At 34.7% G+C, this 22,119-nt stretch overlaps 2 protein-coding genes across 6 annotated transcripts; one reads left to right on the forward strand and one right to left on the reverse strand.

The window, feature by feature from the left end:
* LOC135679101 (pentatricopeptide repeat-containing protein At4g32450, mitochondrial-like) lies at nt 1-5,107 on the reverse strand. 5 transcript variants are annotated; one of them, XM_065192517.1, is made up of 2 exons: nt 2,393-5,098; nt 1-739 (listed from the first exon to the last, which is right to left on the reverse strand). In XM_065192517.1, the coding sequence occupies exon 1, from the start codon at nt 5,003-5,005 to the stop codon at nt 2,402-2,404; it is 2,604 nt and encodes an 867-aa protein (XP_065048589.1). In that variant the 5' UTR covers nt 5,006-5,098; the 3' UTR covers nt 1-739; nt 2,393-2,401. The 5 variants fall into 5 exon arrangements, with proteins under 5 accessions (XP_065048589.1, XP_065048590.1, XP_065048591.1 ...); XM_065192518.1 differs by having other exon boundaries at nt 1-778; XM_065192519.1 differs by having other exon boundaries at nt 1-818.
* Nucleotides 5,108-6,644: 1,537 nt separating this feature from the next.
* On the forward strand, nt 6,645-8,483 carry LOC135679103 (tubulin alpha chain-like). The gene is made up of 4 exons (XM_065192523.1): nt 6,645-6,836; nt 6,927-7,161; nt 7,248-7,618; nt 7,705-8,483. Exons 1-4 carry the CDS (start codon nt 6,744-6,746, stop codon nt 8,359-8,361), a joined length of 1,356 nt encoding a protein of 451 aa, XP_065048595.1. The 5' UTR covers nt 6,645-6,743; the 3' UTR covers nt 8,362-8,483.
* Nucleotides 8,484-22,119: the final 13,636 nt, after the last annotated feature.

The following is a 22,119-nucleotide window of genomic DNA, read 5'->3' on the forward strand; positions in this document are numbered from 1 at the left end:
TAATTAATTGTGAGAGATAATCTATAATTATCCCTTCGAATATACTTAATATAAAAATGTATAGTATGTCACCACATCAACTTGTATACAAGATTACATGTGGCCCACGTTTTGAGCTTGGATCGATATACTAAAATTCAATGACCACAACCATTTTCTAACATGGGGGAAACCATGATGGAATACAAAGAGCTACTCAGTTCCGTATATACTGCAATGGAGCGATGATTACTTCCAAATTTATGCTTGGCCACTTTGCATCATCGACATACACCATAAACACCTATAAAACCAGAGCAATCTACTCCATCATAGTAAAGGGAATGATCATGAATTCCAAGTTACGATTTTGTATAGCGGAAATCAGAATGATTAAAAATTGGGTGCCGGCTATTCCCACAGGAAGCATTGAAACGCAGAACTGCGCTCATGGCACTTCAAGCTCATTGAGTGTTTCAAGTCCACATATGACCTTTTAGTTCACAGCTCATCCACAAACACTCTCCTCACAAGCATCAATCTTAAACCCCAAGAAAACCTTCTCAAATCCTAGCAAGCACTTCTCTGGGGATTGTGCACTGCAGGCAGAGTTGAGAAGAAGAGGCAGAGGACAACGACCTAAGGCTTGTTAAATGTGAGGTCCGACAAACTTGCACTTTGAGAGTAGCAGGATTTCCCCTCTTCAAGGGAGATGATACTTGTTGAGACGCTTTGACAAGTGGTGCTTAGACTGTACACACTGTTGCCCGCATTAAATCAGTATGTTAGACCGAGGTAGCTTCTTGACAGGGAAGAAAACTCTGATCAATATATATGCTCTGGTTCCAAATAAATGATCAAAATAATTAAATAACAAATCAAACATATATATAAAAGATGATACTTGAGGTTTTCCCTTTGTTCATGTGTCCACAGAGAGCGAATCAAAATTTTCATTGTATGAGAAAAATCATGTTACAAGAAATATAAACTGCTCAAGCTAACCATGATCTGATTCCAAAGTCTTTTAATACATATTCTCTACCACAAATCCTAAAAAATATTCTACCAGTCTCTCAAAATATATTGAAGAAAATATATTAGAAGTGATCCAAGCATTTTTTTATTCTCGCATGATATGTAAAAAGAAAAAATATATATATGTATGGACCCACAAAGCAACCAATTATTAATTTTATATAAAACTTTTTATTTTCAAAAAAAATATTTTAGATAGGAAATTATTTTTGAATTGGACAAACTTTTTAACCAAATTTATCAACGAAATACTTTATTATCAATTAAGAATTATATATATATATATATATATATATATATATATATATATCCCAACAATCTCCTTGTCCACTTTGTTCCGTGGCAAAGTCTATAATTCATTAATCTGATAGATTTTTGGTACCTACTATGGTCAACATCATATCCCAAAATACAGGAATAAAGCCTAAAAGGATTCAAGCTTAAAATAGGGTGTATAAGAATCTAATGTAGAGTCTAGAAAAGTTATATACACGATTATATATCTCTGAGTATTTTAGATCGTAATGCTATTGTATATTTTATACTATAAACTTCACTCCTAAAATTATTTTGAAGCTTATATCAATTTTATATTTCTAGTACTCATCTCTTCTATCCACTCCCCTCTCTTAGAAACCAAAAGAGTTGATCATAGGTTCCTATGATACTCTGGCTCTATGACCCTCTCTATGGCAATGATGTAGTAGCAGCAGTTGAGTCACTTCTCTCTCATTTTTCACCACCTTCTTCAAGACTATTGATGGAAGTCAGCTATTGCTAATATTTATCTTCTTCACTAGTTATGATACTTGGCCAAAAATTAATCAATTCTGATAAGCTTCTGGCATATGCCAACCAAATGAGACTCATTAAGCAAATTGGCAAGTCTAAGTTGAGATGGGTACAATTGGACAAACTTCCAAGTTCAAACATTCATTGGTGGCATGCTATTTTGTAACATCAATCTTCAAGTGCAATTTAAATAATATAAACAGCCAAAGTAGGATACTGAAAAACAGCTTGTGAAAATAATGTAAAGCAGGGTAAGAGAACTCATAATAAATGCTATGGTTGGTCCAAATAGTCATGTGAATATACCAAAAGAACATCTATGTTTATATGGCTAATCCACAGAGACATCACTAAAACAAATTAGACCAAACTAACCAGAAATATCTCATAAAAGATAAGACAACTAATCATGTACATGTGGGATCTTTATCAAAAGAAGAATCTATAGTTGTGATGTATTGAGAACTTCTTGTAAATGACACAAGGAACCAAAAAAATCTTCCCACATTTACCACTTGCTAGATTTGTCACATATTTAAAAGTAAAATATTATAAAATAGCTCAGTTTCTGACAGAAACATACATGTCCTGATCACCAATAATCTTTGCAAGAGCAGACTCCTTTCTCAAAATGATGAAATCTCTTAGCATCTCGTGCAATGATTAGACGGCCAACGAGTTTTGATATGATCTTCAGAGCATTATGGCAATCTCCACAAACACGAAGATTTTTCATGATCCTAATATTTGTCCGAGCTGGGGTAGTCATAAGGCCATAAGAAAGAGCCAGTCTCTCACTGTGAGCGAGCAAAGCTTCCTCCTTGGATTCTGGATCAACATCATGCAGAACAAATCGTGTATCTGGTACATATCCAGCCTCTTTCATTTGACGTTGCAAACACCTTAGCTGTGCGTAAATCTTGTCATTTTCAGGATGAGATGTGTCTCCTGCCCTGTATTCATGAACCCTGCTCCTAATTTCAAGAGTCTTTTTCTTTTCTTTCTCTTTTGCCAAGTCTGAATCTTTAACAAGCAGAAGACCCTTACGAGACTGTTCATTTAGCCTAGATGGATCTAAGCGCTCAACAATCTGCGCACATTGGTCCCCAAGCTCCAAATTTCCATTAAGTCTAGAAAGAGTCATTAATGTTTCCCAAACATCAACACTTGGCTCAACAGGCATCTGCTCAATGAATTCAAGAGCTTCATCCAAATATCCAGTTCTTCCAAGCATATCTACAATGCTAACATAATGTTCCATGCTAGGAACAATGCTGAAGTCCTTCTTCATTGATTCGAAGTGCAACAACCCCTCATCAACAGCTCCTAAAGAACCACAAGCAGAAAAAATGGAGACGAACAAACCTCCATCTGGCTTCAATCCCTTCTGTTTAAACTGAGTGAACAGATCGATTGCATCCTCTCCAAGCCCGTTATTTGCAAGACCCATTATCATAGTATCCCATGTTGTCAAATTCCTCTGGGGCATATTATCAAAAAGCTGGAAAGCATTGGTTGACGAACCACATCTGAAGTACATATCCAAAATCTTGTTATGAACTCCAACCTCAACATTGACAAATCTTCGTGAAATGCAATTATGTACTTGTCTTGCTTCTTCAAGAAACTTATCACTATCACATGCTTGCATCAACTTTAAGTACCTTGGGAGATCCACCATAACAACATTCTCCTCAAGCAAAGCCAGCACTTTCACAGCATCTGTTACTTTTTTCTCTCTGCAAAAATCATCCAGCTCTTCAATTGTACCCTTGTATGTACTAGAACTACCAGTTTCAGGAGATCCTTCAGAAGCTGATCCAATAGTAGATTGCAAACATTTTAATGATTGATCATATCCTGCAGCATTCAGAGAGAAAGAAGAACCTTGATGAAGCACTGGAGAATCCTCTCTTTGATTTCCAAATGGGTCATGCTGAATGTCGACTGGCCTTTCCTTATAAAAAACATTAGGTATCTGACGAATATCTGCTGCTCTACCTGAATAAATTCCTTCTTGGTTACTTGAAAAATCACCTTCTGGATTCTCTGTACTATAAGAATTGGGATGATGATGAATATTCCCTGGATTATATCCATAATGTGCATCAGGCTGCTGCTGAAATCCTCCGTCTGGTCTGTAATATAGCTCACCACCTCCAACTGTGTGATTAACAGCAGCAACATTTGGGTTTTGCCCAAAACCACCTTGATAATTCCCTCTGTACTGGTCATTAAAATTTTGATGAGGCTCTCTCTTTGTATTCCTATCATCCTCAATTGCATATGGTTTACCATTTCCCATCATATGGTGTCCTGTAGCAACATTTAAATTATTTCCAAAGGTCACTTGACAGTTCCCATCATACTGTCGATTAGGGTCCTGATAAAATTTCCCACTTCTACTCCAGTCATTCACATTTTGATATGATTCAGCATTTACTACAGGCTTGTAGTCACTAGCAATGTTTGGACTCTGGAAAAGATCCTCTTGATGGACCTTTCCATTATGACTATTAGGATTTTGGCAGAATTCCCCATTCCTAATCTGGCTATTCCAACTTCGACATGGTTTGCTGCTGCCGACTGTGTGGTGTCTACTGAAATCATTTGAATTATGATCAAAAGCTCCAGAATAGTTCCCCTGGGAGGGACTATTGGGGTTGTGAAACGATTCTCCATTGGTTCTCCATTCACTGCCACAAGCAACTGATCTATCACTACCATTTCCAGTCATCTGGTTGTCCCTGTAAGAACCGTATGGTTTTCCGCCACAAGTATCCCCAAGATTCGACCTTTGATGCTCGACCACCCCGGAGAAACCATTTCCATTCTGCACCTTCAACCACTCTGGATTTTGCAGCCGAACTCCTCCCGGCTCTCCTCCGTGGCACCAGTTGGAACTCTGATAGCGACCAGAGGGGGAAGACCGACCAAGATTGGAGCAAGGCTCACCGGTAGCCTCACGACCGTCATGAGAGTCAGGCGGGAAGTCGTTTCGTTGCGCGGCTGTGCTTAGCCACCGCCACTGCCAGATCAAAGGCGGCGCCTTTGTGGCACGCGCGAGGTTCTCGTAAGAAGTCCCAAAAGGGAAGGAGGGGAAAAGAGGGGGAAAAGGGGGATGTGAGCGGGAACTGACCTTGAAGAGAACGGAGAGTGAACGGATGGTAAGAACGGACGCCTTCTTCTTGTACATCGATCTCGCTCGCGTTCTCTCAACCCACTCTCCCTCCGCCCTGCTCTCGAAAGCTTCCCGAGCCGAGACAACGTCCGCAAGAACCCTAGTAGTCGGCGGAAATCCGATCCCACGGCTTCCTAAAATATACGACTTCAGTGTCGGGTTGAACCGATTCGGTCTGACTCGCTCGGGTTCCCTGTCAAGACTCGAGTGGCGTGAATGAATAAAATGTTTAGCACTAATTTGGATCACTTTTCTGGCACACGACTCGATCTCTAAACTTATTATTATTAGCTTTCAGCTGATGTTTAGTAATCAATAGTATATTTTTGAAAATATCTGTTAGTGTATTATTATAAAAATGATAGGTCTTGAGTTCAGTATATAAATATATATTTTTTAAAAAAATATATTATGTTATTTAAGATGAATTTTTAAAAAGATTTCTAGTCTTATGAAATTTTGTATAGTATTTTAACTTTTAAAATTCTCACACAAGTATTTTTTATATAAAATATTATTTTTACTCCTATCTCCACTAGACTTATTATTGCCTTGGCCTCCTTGTAGTGTCTCTGTCTTCTCAAATCCTCGTGGTCCCAGTGCTTTTATCATTCTCAAATCTCATCCTAATTTCTTTTTCTTCTATCTCGTCAAATTCACTCGTGATTATCTTACTTTTACCATAGAACAAAAGCGACGAAAGCACAAAAAAAAAAAAAAAAAAAGAGATAAAATTGTAGCCCACTTCTTCTCGTCGATTGAACTAATTTTACTACCTATAAGTTTAGTTCCATAAAAAGAATCAAACTAAATATGGATATTAAAAAAGCTTCTTTTTTTTTTCAAGATGCACCTTTTCATATTTATCAAATGATGCTTATTTATAATAATTTTGAAAATATCCTCGATAACTAAAATAAGTACATTATAGATGGATGCACAAGGTGAACTTAGTTGCCATTATGTTATGAATATGTCCGATCCTTTGTATAAGATTTATAAAATCATGTATAGTATTTTTGACACATCTACCAAAAAATATAACAAATGTACTAAAAACCCAGCTTAAACTAATTCAAATAAAAATAAATTTTAAATAAAATATTTTTTTATTAATTTATGAATAAAAATAAATAAAAAGATCTTTAAGTTAATTATAGTATTTTTAAATAGGTTATTTTAAAAACACTGTAATTGAGGGGTTCGACCATTCACTCTATGAACGGATGTATAAGATAATCAAGTATTGATTTAGTTATTTTATCAAAAAAATATTTCATGAATTATGATAAATAGGGACCATCCTTTAGAAAAATATAAAAAAAAATACCTCTTGAGGTAAATTCAAAAAAAGAGTTTTTTTTACCAATAATAATAATAATCAAAATTAAGAATACTATGCTGAAAAATAAATTTAATATAGTTATTATTATTTTATTAATATTATGCTAGGTAAGTGACTTGCGTGGCCCAAATCTGTTACACACTCCGAATCCGAATCATATTGATGGCGTACTGTTGCAGTATATGATGAGCTCGCTATAAAAACAAACAATGGACACTAAATCCCAAACACAAATTTCAAATTTCAAACACTAAAACGGTCAGAAAAACGGTCATGAATGAATTCCACCGCCCGTTTCCAACAGCCCCCTCCCTCTCTTCTGCTATATAAGCCCTGTTGCCCCTGTGAAAACCAGAAAGCCTTCCATTATAGTCTCTCGTTCCACATCTCACAAGGCAGCCATCAGACATGAGAGAGTGCATCTCCATCCACATCGGCCAGGCCGGTATCCAGGTCGGCAACGCCTGCTGGGAGCTCTACTGCCTGGAGCACGGCATTCAGGTCTCGCTGCTCTCCCTCTCCCCCATCGTCCCTTCTGCTTCTCCTTTTGTTGTTCCTCTGCAAATCATGATGTCGATTTCTCGGTTGCAGCCGGATGGCCAGATGCCGGGCGGCAAGACGGTTGGCGGAGGAGACGATGCCTTCAACACCTTCTTCAGCGAGACCGGGGCCGGGAAGCATGTCCCCCGCGCCGTGTTCGTCGACCTCGAACCCACCGTGATCGATGAGGTCCGCACTGGCTCCTACCGCCAGCTCTTCCACCCTGAGCAGCTCATCAGCGGAAAGGAGGACGCGGCCAACAACTTCGCCCGCGGCCACTACACCAGTAATTACCACCATCTTTCGTTGCCCACCGAATCATGAATCCATTCTTTCTTTGATGAGTTGGTGATGATGACTGCTGTGGTACAGTTGGGAAGGAGATCGTGGATCTGTGCTTGGACCGCATCCGGAAGCTGGCAGACAACTGTACCGGCCTCCAGGGCTTCTTGGTCTTCCATGCGGTTGGTGGCGGCACAGGGTCTGGACTGGGATCCCTGCTTCTCGAGCGGCTCTCGGTCGATTACGGCAAGAAGTCGAAGCTGGGATTCACCGTCTATCCTTCGCCTCAGGTTTCCACTTCTGTCGTCGAGCCCTACAACAGCGTCCTCTCAACTCACTCCCTCCTTGAGCACACTGATGTCGCAGTGCTCCTCGACAACGAGGCGATCTATGACATCTGCCGCCGCTCTCTTGACATCGAGCGCCCCACCTACACCAATCTCAATCGCCTCGTCTCTCAGGCAATTTAACAAACAACCCTCGCGCTGCCCGTTTCGAGTTTCATAACCCTGTGGTTGTTAATGATTTGAGTTGGCAATCGAAACAGGTGATCTCGTCTTTGACGGCTTCGCTGCGCTTCGACGGAGCGCTTAACGTGGACGTGACGGAGTTCCAGACGAACCTGGTGCCGTACCCGAGGATCCACTTCATGCTGTCGTCCTACGCGCCGGTAATATCGGCGGAGAAGGCCTACCACGAGCAGCTGTCGGTGGCGGAGATCACGAACAGCGCATTCGAGCCGTCGTCGATGATGGCCAAGTGCGACCCGCGGCACGGCAAGTACATGGCCTGTTGCCTCATGTACCGGGGTGACGTAGTCCCCAAGGACGTGAACGCGGCGGTGGCCACCATCAAGACGAAGCGCACCATCCAATTCGTGGACTGGTGCCCCACGGGGTTCAAGTGCGGCATCAACTACCAGCCGCCGACGGTGGTGCCGGGCGGGGACCTGGCCAAGGTGCAGCGAGCCGTGTGCATGATCTCCAACTCCACCAGCGTGGCGGATGTGTTCTCGAGAATCGACCACAAGTTCGACCTGATGTACGCCAAGAGAGCGTTCGTGCACTGGTACGTGGGGGAGGGGATGGAGGAGGGGGAGTTCTCGGAGGCAAGGGAGGACCTGGCGGCGCTGGAGAAGGACTACGAGGAGGTGGGGGCGGAGTCGGCAGAAGGTGAGGAATACGACGAGGCAGACGAGTATTAAGCAGTCGATCTCAAATGGAAGGCAGCTTCTTGCAACACCAATAGACGTATGGTCTGTGTGCTGCAGCCAGCCGGTGTTGTCTTTTTAGTTGTTGATATAAGACATGATGACGAATTAGTCTTGCCAATGTGTAATTTGTCATCACCCTTAATTCGTCATCATGTCTTCAATATAACTGCCACAGTAACATACGTCATCAACAACAACTAAAAGAGAACATCGTCTTGCCAATGTTTAATTTGCATTGTGAATATCTCATCACTAAATAATTCTACAATACATAATAATTTAAAACGCAAGGCACTATTGCGGATCCTATCACACTTGTAATTCGTCTTCAGTAGAATTGCCAAAACCACATACTTGCGACAACTGTAACAAATGGCATCAACAACAACTAAAAGGAACACCGTTTTGAGAGTGTAATTTGCATTGCGGATCATGAAATCATATTAATAATACTTAATAATTTAAAATACGAGGAACCATGACAGATCGTGTTATTGGAACACAAAGACTGTTATATAATGTGAAAAGATTATTTTAGGATTAAAATCAAATAATATTAGATCGATTCTACGGTACTTACCTCTTGATATCGTCTGAAAATGATCTTCATGTGCCATCAACAACTAAAAGGAACACCGGTTTGAGAGTGTAATTTGCATTAGTGATCATGACATCACTAGATATCTTATAATACTTAATAATTTAAAATACAAGGAACCATTACAGATTGTGTCATTGGAACACAAAGGCTGTTATATAACATGTAATGTAGAAAAATTTTTATGTTAGGATTGAAATCAAATAACATTTGATCGATTTTACTATACATACCTCTTGATATCATCTGAAAATGATTTTTGTAATATAAAAGTATTGTCTTTAGATCTAAAACCATTGTTATGAGATTGATGATTTAGGAAAGTTAAGAGAAAAATTATAATATCTCAATCATATAGTCTCTATTAGTCATAGGTACCCTGTAAGTCAATCATGTGAGTGATGACACTTGTGATATGACATGTAGTCTTTTTGCTTATTATTATTATTATTATATTTTTTACTTTATATTGCTTGATACATAAATATATTATGACGTCAATGGATCTGTGCAATAAGAATCGGATCATGATGAGATCACGATAATGAGACCGATTCACATTTAAACATAGACCCTAAATAATCATAATCATATATTATTTAAGAAAGATATCGAGATAACCAGATAGACTGGTGTGCTGTATACATGTCAATGTGATAGAGGCGGCTTGTCTCATAGTTACTCGTGTGGGGACATTATGGCTACAGAGCAATGATACCTCATTGTCAAACAGCGATTTCGTCATCCTAGTGGTGTAGCTAGTCCTTAGACTTGAGATACCAAGGTTTTCCTGTATAAGTACTCCACTCTTTGATACCAGACTTATAAGTTTCATTGATTGATCCAATCACGGAACGCTTGATGGTTAATGATACCTCATTGTCAAACAACAATTCCGTCATCCTAGTGGTGTAGCTAGTCCTTAGACTTGAGACATTAAGGCTATCCTGTATACTCTACTCTTTGATACTAGACTTATATATTTGAAAGTTCTAGATCTATTATCATCGATCATCAAAAGTGACAGTCAACTTTATGAGGGTTATTGAGTGTCGATAGAGGATCATCTGCTCTCAATATCATGAGAGGAATATCTCATATATTCTTGCTCAAACAAATCCTTAGTCAAGGTCATTTGGATTAAGAGAAAAATAGTTCTCCGAGAGAATCCGATTAGAGTGAGACTCGAGAAAAATTGTATGAGTTTGACAGCACTATGCTCAATATACGGTCTTTGGGATATTAGATATATAAGAGACTATAAGTATACGGTAACTGAGGATAGATATGTCCAAAGGATTAGATTCCCCCCTGTATCGTTTAGGAACTACAACGTAGTGGCATAATATGTCCGTAGTCGATGAGTCGAGTGAATTATTATGAAGATAATGATTTACTATTATTATGAAGATAATGATTTACTATTATTATGAAGATAATAATTTATTGAGCCAAAAAGAGTTCTAACATATATGACTCATGACTAGCTTGATATTAGGCCTAAAGGGTCACACACATATGACAGGTGTTGCGATGAGTAGAGGTTCATATATGAAATATCCGCTAGAGCCTCTATCTTATTGGATATCCAATAAACCCATGAATTATTAGATCTTATATATGATATTCAATAAAAAGAATAAGACCACTAATCTAAGAGGCTATAGTAATTGGATAAAGATTCAATACCCAATAAGGCATGATCCATTAGAGTTAAATTGACAAGGGGCTTTCATAAATAGGAGAAAATCAAATGGCCATAGGCTAGGCTTCTTAGTTGTCACCTCTTATTCTCCTCTCTCCTTCATCCTCTCTCATATATCTATAGAAATTTAGGGATATACGATCTCCCTAAGTAACACAACTATCTCACATGTGTTTTTTAGTTTCGTAGGTTTTTACGCACCAATCTTCGCACGACGATGAAACCTTTTTACGAAAATTTGAGATTTTAATTTTATGTTCTTTTGCTGCATATGTGATATCGCATATATACTTTCCTACAGCTCCTAGAGGTCATGTTTATTTATAAGCGAGAGCAAAGGGTCTAAGATAAGTTATTAGGAGAGTTCCTCCCATCAAGGGCATCCCCTAAGGAATCATACTTTAATATAATCTTCTTTTCTATTAGACAATATCTGTTATCCAAATCCAATTAGTTCTATTATATGTCTTATCCAATTATACAAGGTTACATAATCTAACATTCTCCTACTTGGCCGAATAATTGATAAAATATAAAAGATATTCAAAATCAAAATAAATAAAATAAAATTTATTTAAAAATAATTTTACCTAATTAGATTCAAAAAAAATTGAAAAGCATTTTATATACAACCATGAATTTTAAAAAATAAGTCAATAAGTCCAATAAATATAATAATATTATATTAAGTCCAACTATTACTACGAGTCATAGCAATTATATATAATCAATATCATACTCACTTCTATATACCATAACATTATTAGTCTTTCCTAATATAGTCCATAATGACCCATGTAATTTGTCTTGTCAAGACAATCCTATTATTACATTAAATTATAATATGCGTAAACATAAATGTAAGAGGATAACATAAATAAATAACTTTAATCATGCAAAATAAATATCAATAATAGCATCCACCTAAACATATATCATTATATCTTTTATGGCTTGCTCATAAATCTCATTCTATGAATATATTCTTTAAATATTTTACACTGTAAAACTTTGGTAAATGGATCAACAATCATCATAGTGGTGCTCAGGTTCTCAATTAACACTTATTGTTTCTGGACTCTTTCTCAAACCACCAAGTATTTTATCTTGATGTGCTTGGAATCACTAGAGCACTTATCATTTTTAGAGAAGAATATTGTTACGATCTTATCACAAAATATCTTTAATGGCCTAACAATTGAGTCGACCACACCAAATCTTGAGATGAAATTTCGCAGTCATAAAGATTGATTTGTGGCCTCAAAGCATGCCACAAATTCAGCCTCCATTATTGATGATGTAATAAGCGATTACTTTGTACTTTTTTAATAAATTATCCCACCAACTAATATGAATACAAATCCTGAAGTGAACTTCCTACTATCAAGGTAATTTACAAAATCAACATCTGAATATCCCATCACTTCAAGCTAATTTAATCTCCAACATTGTAACTACAAAATTAATATATGATCTTGTACATGTTTGAGCATATAATAGACTTCCAATTATACACCCATAAAAAATATTCTTCATTTGATTCCTTTGTAAGTCATTTTTCAGGCATTGATTTTGGTTAAATTTTTTATCTCTAGTAATAGGTATATCATTAACTAAGTAAAACTGCATATTAAATCTCTTAATGATTAATATATTCTTTTTAAGACAATCATAATAATTCTTGAGATCTATCTCTGAATATCTCAATGCCAATAACATAGTTTACCTTATTCATATCAACTATCTTAAAGTTCTTGCTAAGAAATATCTTGGTTTCATGCAATAAACCAAGATCACTACTAGCAAGTAAAATATCATCCACATAGAAGACTAATATAATAATCCCATTGACTTTCATATATATATGCACTGATCAATAGTATTTTCCTTAAATCCGAAGGAAGTAATGATATCATAAAACTTTATATATCATTGTCTGGAAGCTTGTTTAAGGCCATAAATGGATTTCTTATGTTTACAAGCTCAACTTTCTTTTTCCTTTTCTATGAATCCTTCAAGTTATTCTATATGGATTTTCTTACCTAGATCCCCATTCAGAAATACTATTTTCACATCCATCTGGTGTAACTCAAGATCATAGTGAACTACTAATGCTATAATAATTCTCAACGAGTCTTTTCTAGAAACTAGAGAAAAAGTTTCATTGTAGTCGATGCATTCTTTATGAGAAAAACCTTTGATCACAAGTTTGACTTTATATTATTCGATATTATCTACTAAGTCACATTTTACCTTAAAATTTCATTTACAATCGACTATTTTACAATTATTGGACAATTCAATGAGTTCCCAAACACCATTCTAGACCATTGATTTTAACTTTTTTTCATTGCATTATACCATTTTTTAAAATCGTTACTTTCTATGGCCCGTGATAAGAGGTCTCTTTTATTCATATATAATAATATGATTCTTGCAAATATACTAGATAATCATCAGAAATGGTATGTTTCCTTTTCCTTTGAGATCTTTTCAAAATCGTCAATTGTGATTATTTTACAAGATCATCAGCTACGACATCAATGTCGTGTTAAAGTTTATTGATGTTATTTTATTATTTACTCTCATCAATTTTGTCAATGATTCGAGGAATAATAATTTTTCGAATAGGAGATGATACGGGAGAATTAACCTAAATCTTCTCAATATCAAAATTGATCATTCAAGATTTTTCACCCCCATTAATTTTTTTTATTTTCTAGGAATCTTGTATTATTAGATTCTAATCCTCGTACTATGATTAGAATAATAAAATATGTATTTCTTGGATTTTTTTGGATAACCAATAAAATATCTAGAAATAGTTCTTGGATCGACTTTCTTTTTATGTGGATTAAATACTTTTATCTCTACATGACACTCTCAAATATATAAATATCGGGCTTTTTACTAGTCCATTACTCAAATAGAGTTAATGAAACCAACTTATTAAGAACTCTGTTCAAAATGTACATAGCTATCCTAAGAGCTTCACCTCACATTGACTCAAAAATAACTTATCATGCTCCTAAACATATTCATAAGAATACAATTTCACCTTTCAATAATATCATTCTGTTGTGGTATATCTAGTAATGCATACTGAGCACAAATACCCTATTGTTCTATAAATCTAGTAAAATGACTAACATTTTAATCGGATTCATCATATCTGCCATAAAATTGACCACCCTTGCCGGAACTGATAATTTTAACTTTTCTATATAATTGTTTCTCGATTTTTTTTATATATACTTCAATAGTATAAACGACATGAGACTTTTTATGTATTAGATAAACATAGTCATATCTGGATAGGTCATCTATAAATGTGATGAAATATATTTTTCCACTAAAATATGAAATATAGAGTGGTATGCATATATTAGTATGAATAATCTCAAGGAGTTCTTTATTTCTTGTGGCATTTTTTTTTTGTATGTTTAGTTTGATTTTCCTTAATGCAATATATACAAACATCAAAATTAGTGAAGTCTAAATATTCTAAAATGTTATCCTCACTAATCTTTTAATTATTTCCTTAGATATATTCTTTAATTGTTTATATCATAATATAGAACATCTTTAATTATTGAAACTATATTTCAATCCAACACTTGATTGTATAGTCAATAATGTCTTTGCAAACTTAAGATTCAAATTAATCCTGTACAAATAATCATACAGAATTCCAGATCCAACCTTTATTGAATCATAAAATATACTGAGTTTACCATTATAAAAAAAAAGATAATATCCTAACTCATTAATTTTAGATAAAGAAACTAAATTTTTAGAAATAATAGAAATATAACATGTGTCAACAAGATCCATTAGATGACCCGTCTCTAGGCGTAGACGATAAGTCCCTACTGACACCACTTTTGCTTTGAAACAATTTCCTATAACGATGAATCTTTCATATTCTTTTGATTTTTAGATTAAAAAAATCTCTACATATTATTGGTAACATAAGAGCACTAGAATCAATACATTAAGTATTAGAAAGAACTTATGTAATGTTTGATTCGAAACATACAAAGATCGAGTTTATATCTTTTTTTTCAAACCAAGTCTTACATTTAATGCGGTCCTTCTTCACATATCTTTTCTCGCCATAAAATAAACACTTTAATGTAAAAGCTTTCTATTCATTAGTTTGTTTAACATTTTTAGACTTGATAAATTTCTTTAATGGATGATGTTTCAAATTTTTTTTCCTATTAACTCTTTGAGTAGTAATCATGACATTATATGAACTTTCCTACCTTAATCTTAATTCTTCCTAAATACACGTACTAGTTAACTTATTTAAGTCTCACTTATCCTTATTTATATTGTAGTGAATCTTGAATGAGCTAAACTGAGAAGGAAGAGAGTAATGAAATGGACGAGGAAAAACTCATCAACAATCATGCCTAATGCTTTAAGTTTTGTAACTTTATCAACCATATTGAGAATGTGATCTTGAATTCCTCGAGTGCCATCATATTAAGCTATAGTTAGTTCTTTCATTAGTGTGCTAGCCAATAACTTATCATCATATTTAAATCTGTCTTCAATAACCTTTAAATATTCCTGTGCGCTAGTTGTAATCGGTAATGAAGTTTTTATATTATTTGTAAAATTCATTCTTACGAACATTAAACTAAACCTATCATATCTTTCCCAAGCCTTCATTTCATTAACTTGTTCTATAGTACTTTCATCAATCAAGTCTGTGAGCTTTTCAACAAGCAATGCTAAGTTAAGATCTAATACACTTAGTGTGAATTACATATATTCTAACCATTTTGAATAATTTGATCCAGAGAGTATAGAGATATTAAAAGCATAATAATGTATGGATGGAAGTACCACTGCAAAATATAAAATAACATTAATTCTTTAAGTTTTTCAAAATATGATAAACTATTGATATAATCTATATTTCACTTTTAGGTGAAATATTGATATATATTTAAGATCATCTACGGAGGACTAGTACGTGGAATAGAGTTACTACCTTTAGGTATACAATATTAAATTATAAAGATATCCAAAACAATATCATCATATCCCATCACATAATTATTTAAAGTAGATTTTCCTTTGGGATTATCTAAATCTTCTAATTATTATGAATATTATTTTCTTAATATCATTTAGGACTAATTCCTTAATGTAATTTTATAAGTTATTGATCTAGGTTACTTTGGCAGCTATAAGACCAATATAATAATATAAAATATAGTTTAAAATGTTCTATAAATAAGAAAACTTTTATTATAATTTATATCCCATAAAACCTATCATCCAAGGCTAGTTTAACAGCTACAAGTCAAATAAAACTTAGGGAGATAAGTTACAAATAATATTCATCAAATTTCTTTAAGTTAATTTACGCTAAGTAGTTTAATAATAGAATAACAACTATAATAATTATTGAACATTAATTAACAAAAGAAAAACTTATATAATAATCATACTTATTATAACACATAAATCACGCCTTCATGTGAAAGATAAATATTATTTCATAATTTCAAATATATACATATAAATGACTAAAAAAAGTTATCTAAGAATAATAATTAGATTTTATTTACCACATGTAAAATGTAAGAAAACTATAGAAGAAAATCATAATTTATATTTTTTTATAATCTAAACCTAAATTCAATCAAATAATCAAAATATAATCATGATCAAATTCAATCATAATTATAATAAATCAATTTTATAATTAAGGATATAAATTAGAAATTCTTAATTTTATAAGGGCAAAACTATAATTTTATTGAAATGATATAAGGTATAATTATGATATTTCTAAAGAGTAGAACTATTAAAATACTAAAAGTCATTAATAAAATACAAAAGTGCAAAGCTGTGATTTGACCAAAAGGCAACTCTAGGGAAAAATGGTAATTTTTCCAAAAACCTGCTACCTGCGTCACCACTGCCTGTGCGACTACCGCCGGTGTGACCATCGCCTTTGCATGGCTACTGCCACCGTGGCATTGCTGCCTGCGGCTAGCTGTCGACTATACGACCGCCCTACAGCACTAACTCGACCCGCGACTACTGCATGGGCATGGCTTGCCCACGCACATCTGCCGCTTAGAAGCAGTTGTCGCCTGGGCATGACTGCAGCCCTCGTGCGGTCGCCACCTATACGTAGGTTCTAGCCCCATGCGACTGTTGCATATGTGTGTTGTCGCCCGTGTGGCTGCCTACACGCTTGTGCGTGACTGCTACCCATGCTCGGCCACCGCCTACACGATCAGTCCAACGCTCAGCCCGCGATCGTCGCTAGTGTGGCTGCTGCAATACGTGGTCGCCCGCAGTTGTTGATGCTGGTGTGGTGCGCATGCTGCCTAGTGTAATTGTTGCCGTCAACAAATCTGTTGGTTGTACACAAGTAGCGATGCTACACAACGACCATTGCTACTTCGATATCTAGAAGACGATGATATAAAGAATCTCAGAGATAGATCAGAAGACATATCAATAATACATAGATTATTCAAACATCATAAATAAAAAAATAATAAACGTAAGGTATTTGATTTCAAGAACCTAGGCTATGATATAAATTGTAAATATAAAAACTATTATATGCTATATGTAATGCGAAAAAACTTTTATACTAGGATTGAAATCAAATAATATTAGATCGATTTTATGATACATATATTTTTTATACCATTTTATCCGATTATAAAGGGCTACATAATCTAACACTCAATACTTTTAATTCGTCATCCTTCGACAGACAAAACCATATACTACGATAGTAATATATAAAATCAACAACAACTAAAATAGAACATGATCATACAAATGTGTAAATAATCCTACGATACATAATTTGCATTGCGGATCATGTCATCAATAAATAATCCTACAATACATATTAATTTTAAACACAAAGCACTTATACTAAAGATAAAACATATGCATGCTACGCACTAATAAAGAACTTAGAAATTTAAAAAAAGATTTATAAATAAGATATAAAATCCAAAGGCCTCTCCCACCTTAGAAATTTAAAGAAAGAAACATCTAATAATGAGTTTTGTGGAGCCCCTACGGATTTTTTATCCCCAAGCATCATTTTATTGGGTTTTGACCAAAAATGATAATTGTTTTTCAAATGTTTAATTGGATTTTTAGAACCGAATGAATTGGACTAAATTGAATAAATTTGTCTCTTTGTCTCTACCCTAACTTCTCCCAAATCGTTACCTTCTCTCCCTACCCTTTATCTTATTCCTTACCCTCTACATTGGGCTTTGGCCTCCTCCCCCTTCTCATCCACCTCCACTATCACCTGCTCCTCCTTAGTTCGTCTGCTCCCCCTTCGTGGTGATTTCCTCCTCCCTCTCTCCCTTCTCTACCTTTCTCACCTTCTCCTCCACCTCTTCTTTTTTCCTTCTACTCCTATACTACTCCCTCCCTCCCTTCCTCCCCTCCCTCATCCTCCTCCTTCTTATAGTTCATTGCAGATTAGATTAATTGTTGCCCTTGAATTATACCCATTCATAGAATATATTAAAAATATATTAATTTCTATCATATATTTATAATAAAACTAAAAAATATATTATTTTTTAAATTTATCTTAAATTATTAAAAAATTATTACACTTGGATTATACTCATTCATAGAATATATTAAAAATATATATTTTATATAAAATTATCTTTAATCCATCATAAATTAAAAACATGTCCTAGTAGTTGTAGAGAAGTTTAGATTGGTTTAAATAAAAATTAACTTAGTTACACTTGATCATATATTTAACAAAAATAATTTCTTAAACATACGATGGTACTACTCATCAAGCAATACTACAGTTCATACATCTAGTAGTATACTACTCAAGAGCGATGGTATCGTCTAGACTTATAGTGGGATTACTAAGGGGTAATACATTATTTAAAAATTTTAATTATTCTAAATTTATAAAAAATAAAAAAAGTAATGCTAAAAATCTTATAATAATATATTAGTAGTTCGAAGAAGTTTAGATTGGTTTGTTAAAACTTAACTTGAATTACACTCAATTATGTTATTTTACACTCAATTATGATTGGTTTCTTGAATTACACTCAATTATGTATATTCAACCCAAAAATATCTTATTTTAAAACTTAATCATTATAAACTCACAAAAATTAAGAAAAATAATGCTATATATCTTAGAATATGTGCTAATAGTTTTGGAGAAGCTTAGATTGATTTGTTAAAAATTAACTTAAATTATATTCGAGTTATACTCGATCACAAATTCACATAAAAATATTTTATTTAAAAAATAATCACCCTAAATTTAAATAAAAATAAATAATAATAATAAATATATTAGCACCTCACTATAATAGTTCTTAAGAAGTTTGGATAGGTTTGGTAAAGATTCAAAGAATTATACTCGAGTTACACTCGCATTATATTTAAATCATATTAATATTATTCTCAAGTTATGCTAAAGTATAAGTTCAACCTAAAATTATTTTATTTTAAATATTAATTATTTTAAATTTATATAAAATAGAAAAGTGATGTTAAATATATTATCATCTCACCTTAATAGTTTTGGAGAAGTTTGGATAGATTTGATAAAAATTCAACGAGTTACACTCAATCACCGATTTAACTCAAAAATATTATATTTAAAAATTTATTCACATTAAAATTATAAAAAAAATAAAATAATATTAAATATTATAGAATCATATGCTAGTAGTTTTAAGAAGTTTTAATTGATTTGATAAAAATACTTTTGTTATGCTCGAGTTAATAATTACATTACATAGGTTATATTAGTTCGTAGATTCAATAAAGTTCGACTCAATCTGTTATGACCAGACCCAACCCAATTTGAAGCAATCTGAGCTAAATCGACCTAACCCAAATTTTGACGCCCAAACCTGTACCACCCTAATCCTAGTTCTACTTATACCTTGCATGCATAACTAAAGTAGAATGTCATATTTTAAATTTTTATTACTGCTACCAATCGGGTTGTAGTGGAAAGTAAATAATTTTAAAATTAAAATATGTTAATTACTAAATAAAATAATAGGATTTCCCTTATACATAGTATTTTTGACACTCGTACAAAATTATACCATCTAACTAAAGAAAAACATAAATATAACAAGTCCAAAATTTATACACATAAAATGCCTACTAGTAAACTTACTTATAAAATAAGATTAATAATAAGTAATCATTCAGTAAGTATAAGCCTTTGTAGTTTTATTGATGTAAGTATGCATCATATCATGTATACCATAATTTAAAATTATTATTATAAGATAATTAAAAAAATACCACATCTTATGATTTATTTAGTAAGCATAATCCTGCACACAGTCTATACATAATAAGGACATAAAATTTGATGTTGAAATAATTCAGAATGCTTATATGCATATATAGGAAATATAATAAATTTATGAACTTCTACGCACCATATAATAATATATATATATGTGTGCTCCTATATTGTACGTCTTTATAATATATACGTATACTCCCATACTATACATTATAATAAATATATGCACTGTCACACGGCATGTCATAAAATATACATGCACTTTCACATCGTATGCAATAATGCATACATGCATTCCCACACTACAAAACATAATACAATGTACACTCCTACATGCATGTTATAATACATACATGTACTCTTACACCACACATCATAACATATACTTACATTATATATTATAACATATTTGTGCACTCCTACACTGTATATTATAGAAAATAAGTATACTCCCACACCACACGTCATCATATGTGCATGCATGCAAGACATTTTTGTAAGCATAAAAACCATAATATGCTATAAATTATACAAAGAAACTTTAATGCTAAGATTAAAATCAAATAATAATGGATCATATTTATGATGTATATCTTTTGATACCATCTAGAAAGATTTTTATCTGATTTGTAGATGCACCATCTTCAGATCCGAAAAATGTTGGGAAATCATGGGGGCGACATCATATGTGCAGCGGAAGAACAAGAAAACAAAAATCCCCGATTCCCAAAAAGATGTTCGTCGTCGTGCGAAGATTGGTGCGCAAAAATCCGCAAAACACAAAACTGCGTATAGAGATTGTGTTACCTAGGGAGATCGTATATCCCTGTTTCCTTGCAGATCCTTAGGAGAGGGTGAAGGAGGTCAAGCGTCCTCCTCTCTAGCGGTGATCCACACAGCAGGGTTGCGACGACCCTCCTCAAAACTCCAGGCCTACTCTGAGGTGGAGAGGGAGAGGAGAATAGGAAAGGCAAGCAAAGACTCTAGCCAATGAGGCTGTGAATCCCTCCTATTTATAGAGATCCCGTGTCAAACCCTAATGGGTCCTTCCCTAGTGGGTATTGGATCTGCATCCAATAAGACAAGGGCTCCGTCGGATATCTCATATCCGAACCTCTACTCATCGCAATGCCTACCATATGTGTGTGACCCTCTAGGCCCAATATCGAGCTGGCCGTGAGTCATACCTGTCAGAACTCCTTCTAACTTAGTGAATTATTATCTCTGTAATAATTCACTCGACTCATCGACTACGGACGTACTAGGCCACTACGCCGTAGTCCCCAAACGATACAGGGGAATCCAATCCATTGGACCTGTCTGTCCTCAGTTACCATGTACCTATAGTCCCTTATCCATCTAATATCCCAGAGACCGTATATCAAGCATGGTGCTGTCAGACCCATACGGTTTCTACTCAAGTCTCGCTTTAATCGGATTCTCCCGGAGAACTCTTTCTCTCTCAACCCGAATGACCCTGGCCAGGGATTTGTCTGAGCAAGAACACATGGGATATTCCTCTCATGACGCCGAGAGTGGATGATCCTCTGTCGACACTCAATAGCCCTCGTAAGGTCGACTACCACTCTCAATGACCAGCTGTACTAGATCTGGGACAGCCAAACCTATAAGTCTGGTATCAAAGAGTGGAGCACTCATACAGGACATCCTTGGTGTCTCAAGTCTAAGGACCAGATACACCACTAGGACTACGGAATCGCTGTCTGACAATAAGGCATCATCAACCATCCAGCATTCCGTAAGCGGATCAATCAGTGAACTCATTCTCCAATGAGCACCTGTACTGTATCCCTAGTGTCCCTACACGAGCAACTATGAGACCAGCTGCATCCATCATATGGACGGGTATACAACACACCAGTTTATCCGGTTATCACGATGTCCCTCTCGAGTAACCTATGACCGGGATTATTTAGGATATGTGTTTGAAGGTGAATCGATCTCATTATCGTGATCTCATCACGATCCGATTCCCATTGCACAAATCCAAGGACATCACAATATATATATGCATTTATGCAATAGTTATAAAGCGATATACGTCAAAATATAATAAGCAAAAAGATTCTGTATCAAGTCACACGTGCCATCACTCAC

This window comes from Musa acuminata, chromosome BXJ1-7, assembly GCF_036884655.1.
Source record: "Musa acuminata AAA Group cultivar baxijiao chromosome BXJ1-7, Cavendish_Baxijiao_AAA, whole genome shotgun sequence".
Classification (NCBI taxonomy): Eukaryota; Viridiplantae; Streptophyta; class Magnoliopsida; order Zingiberales; family Musaceae; genus Musa; species Musa acuminata.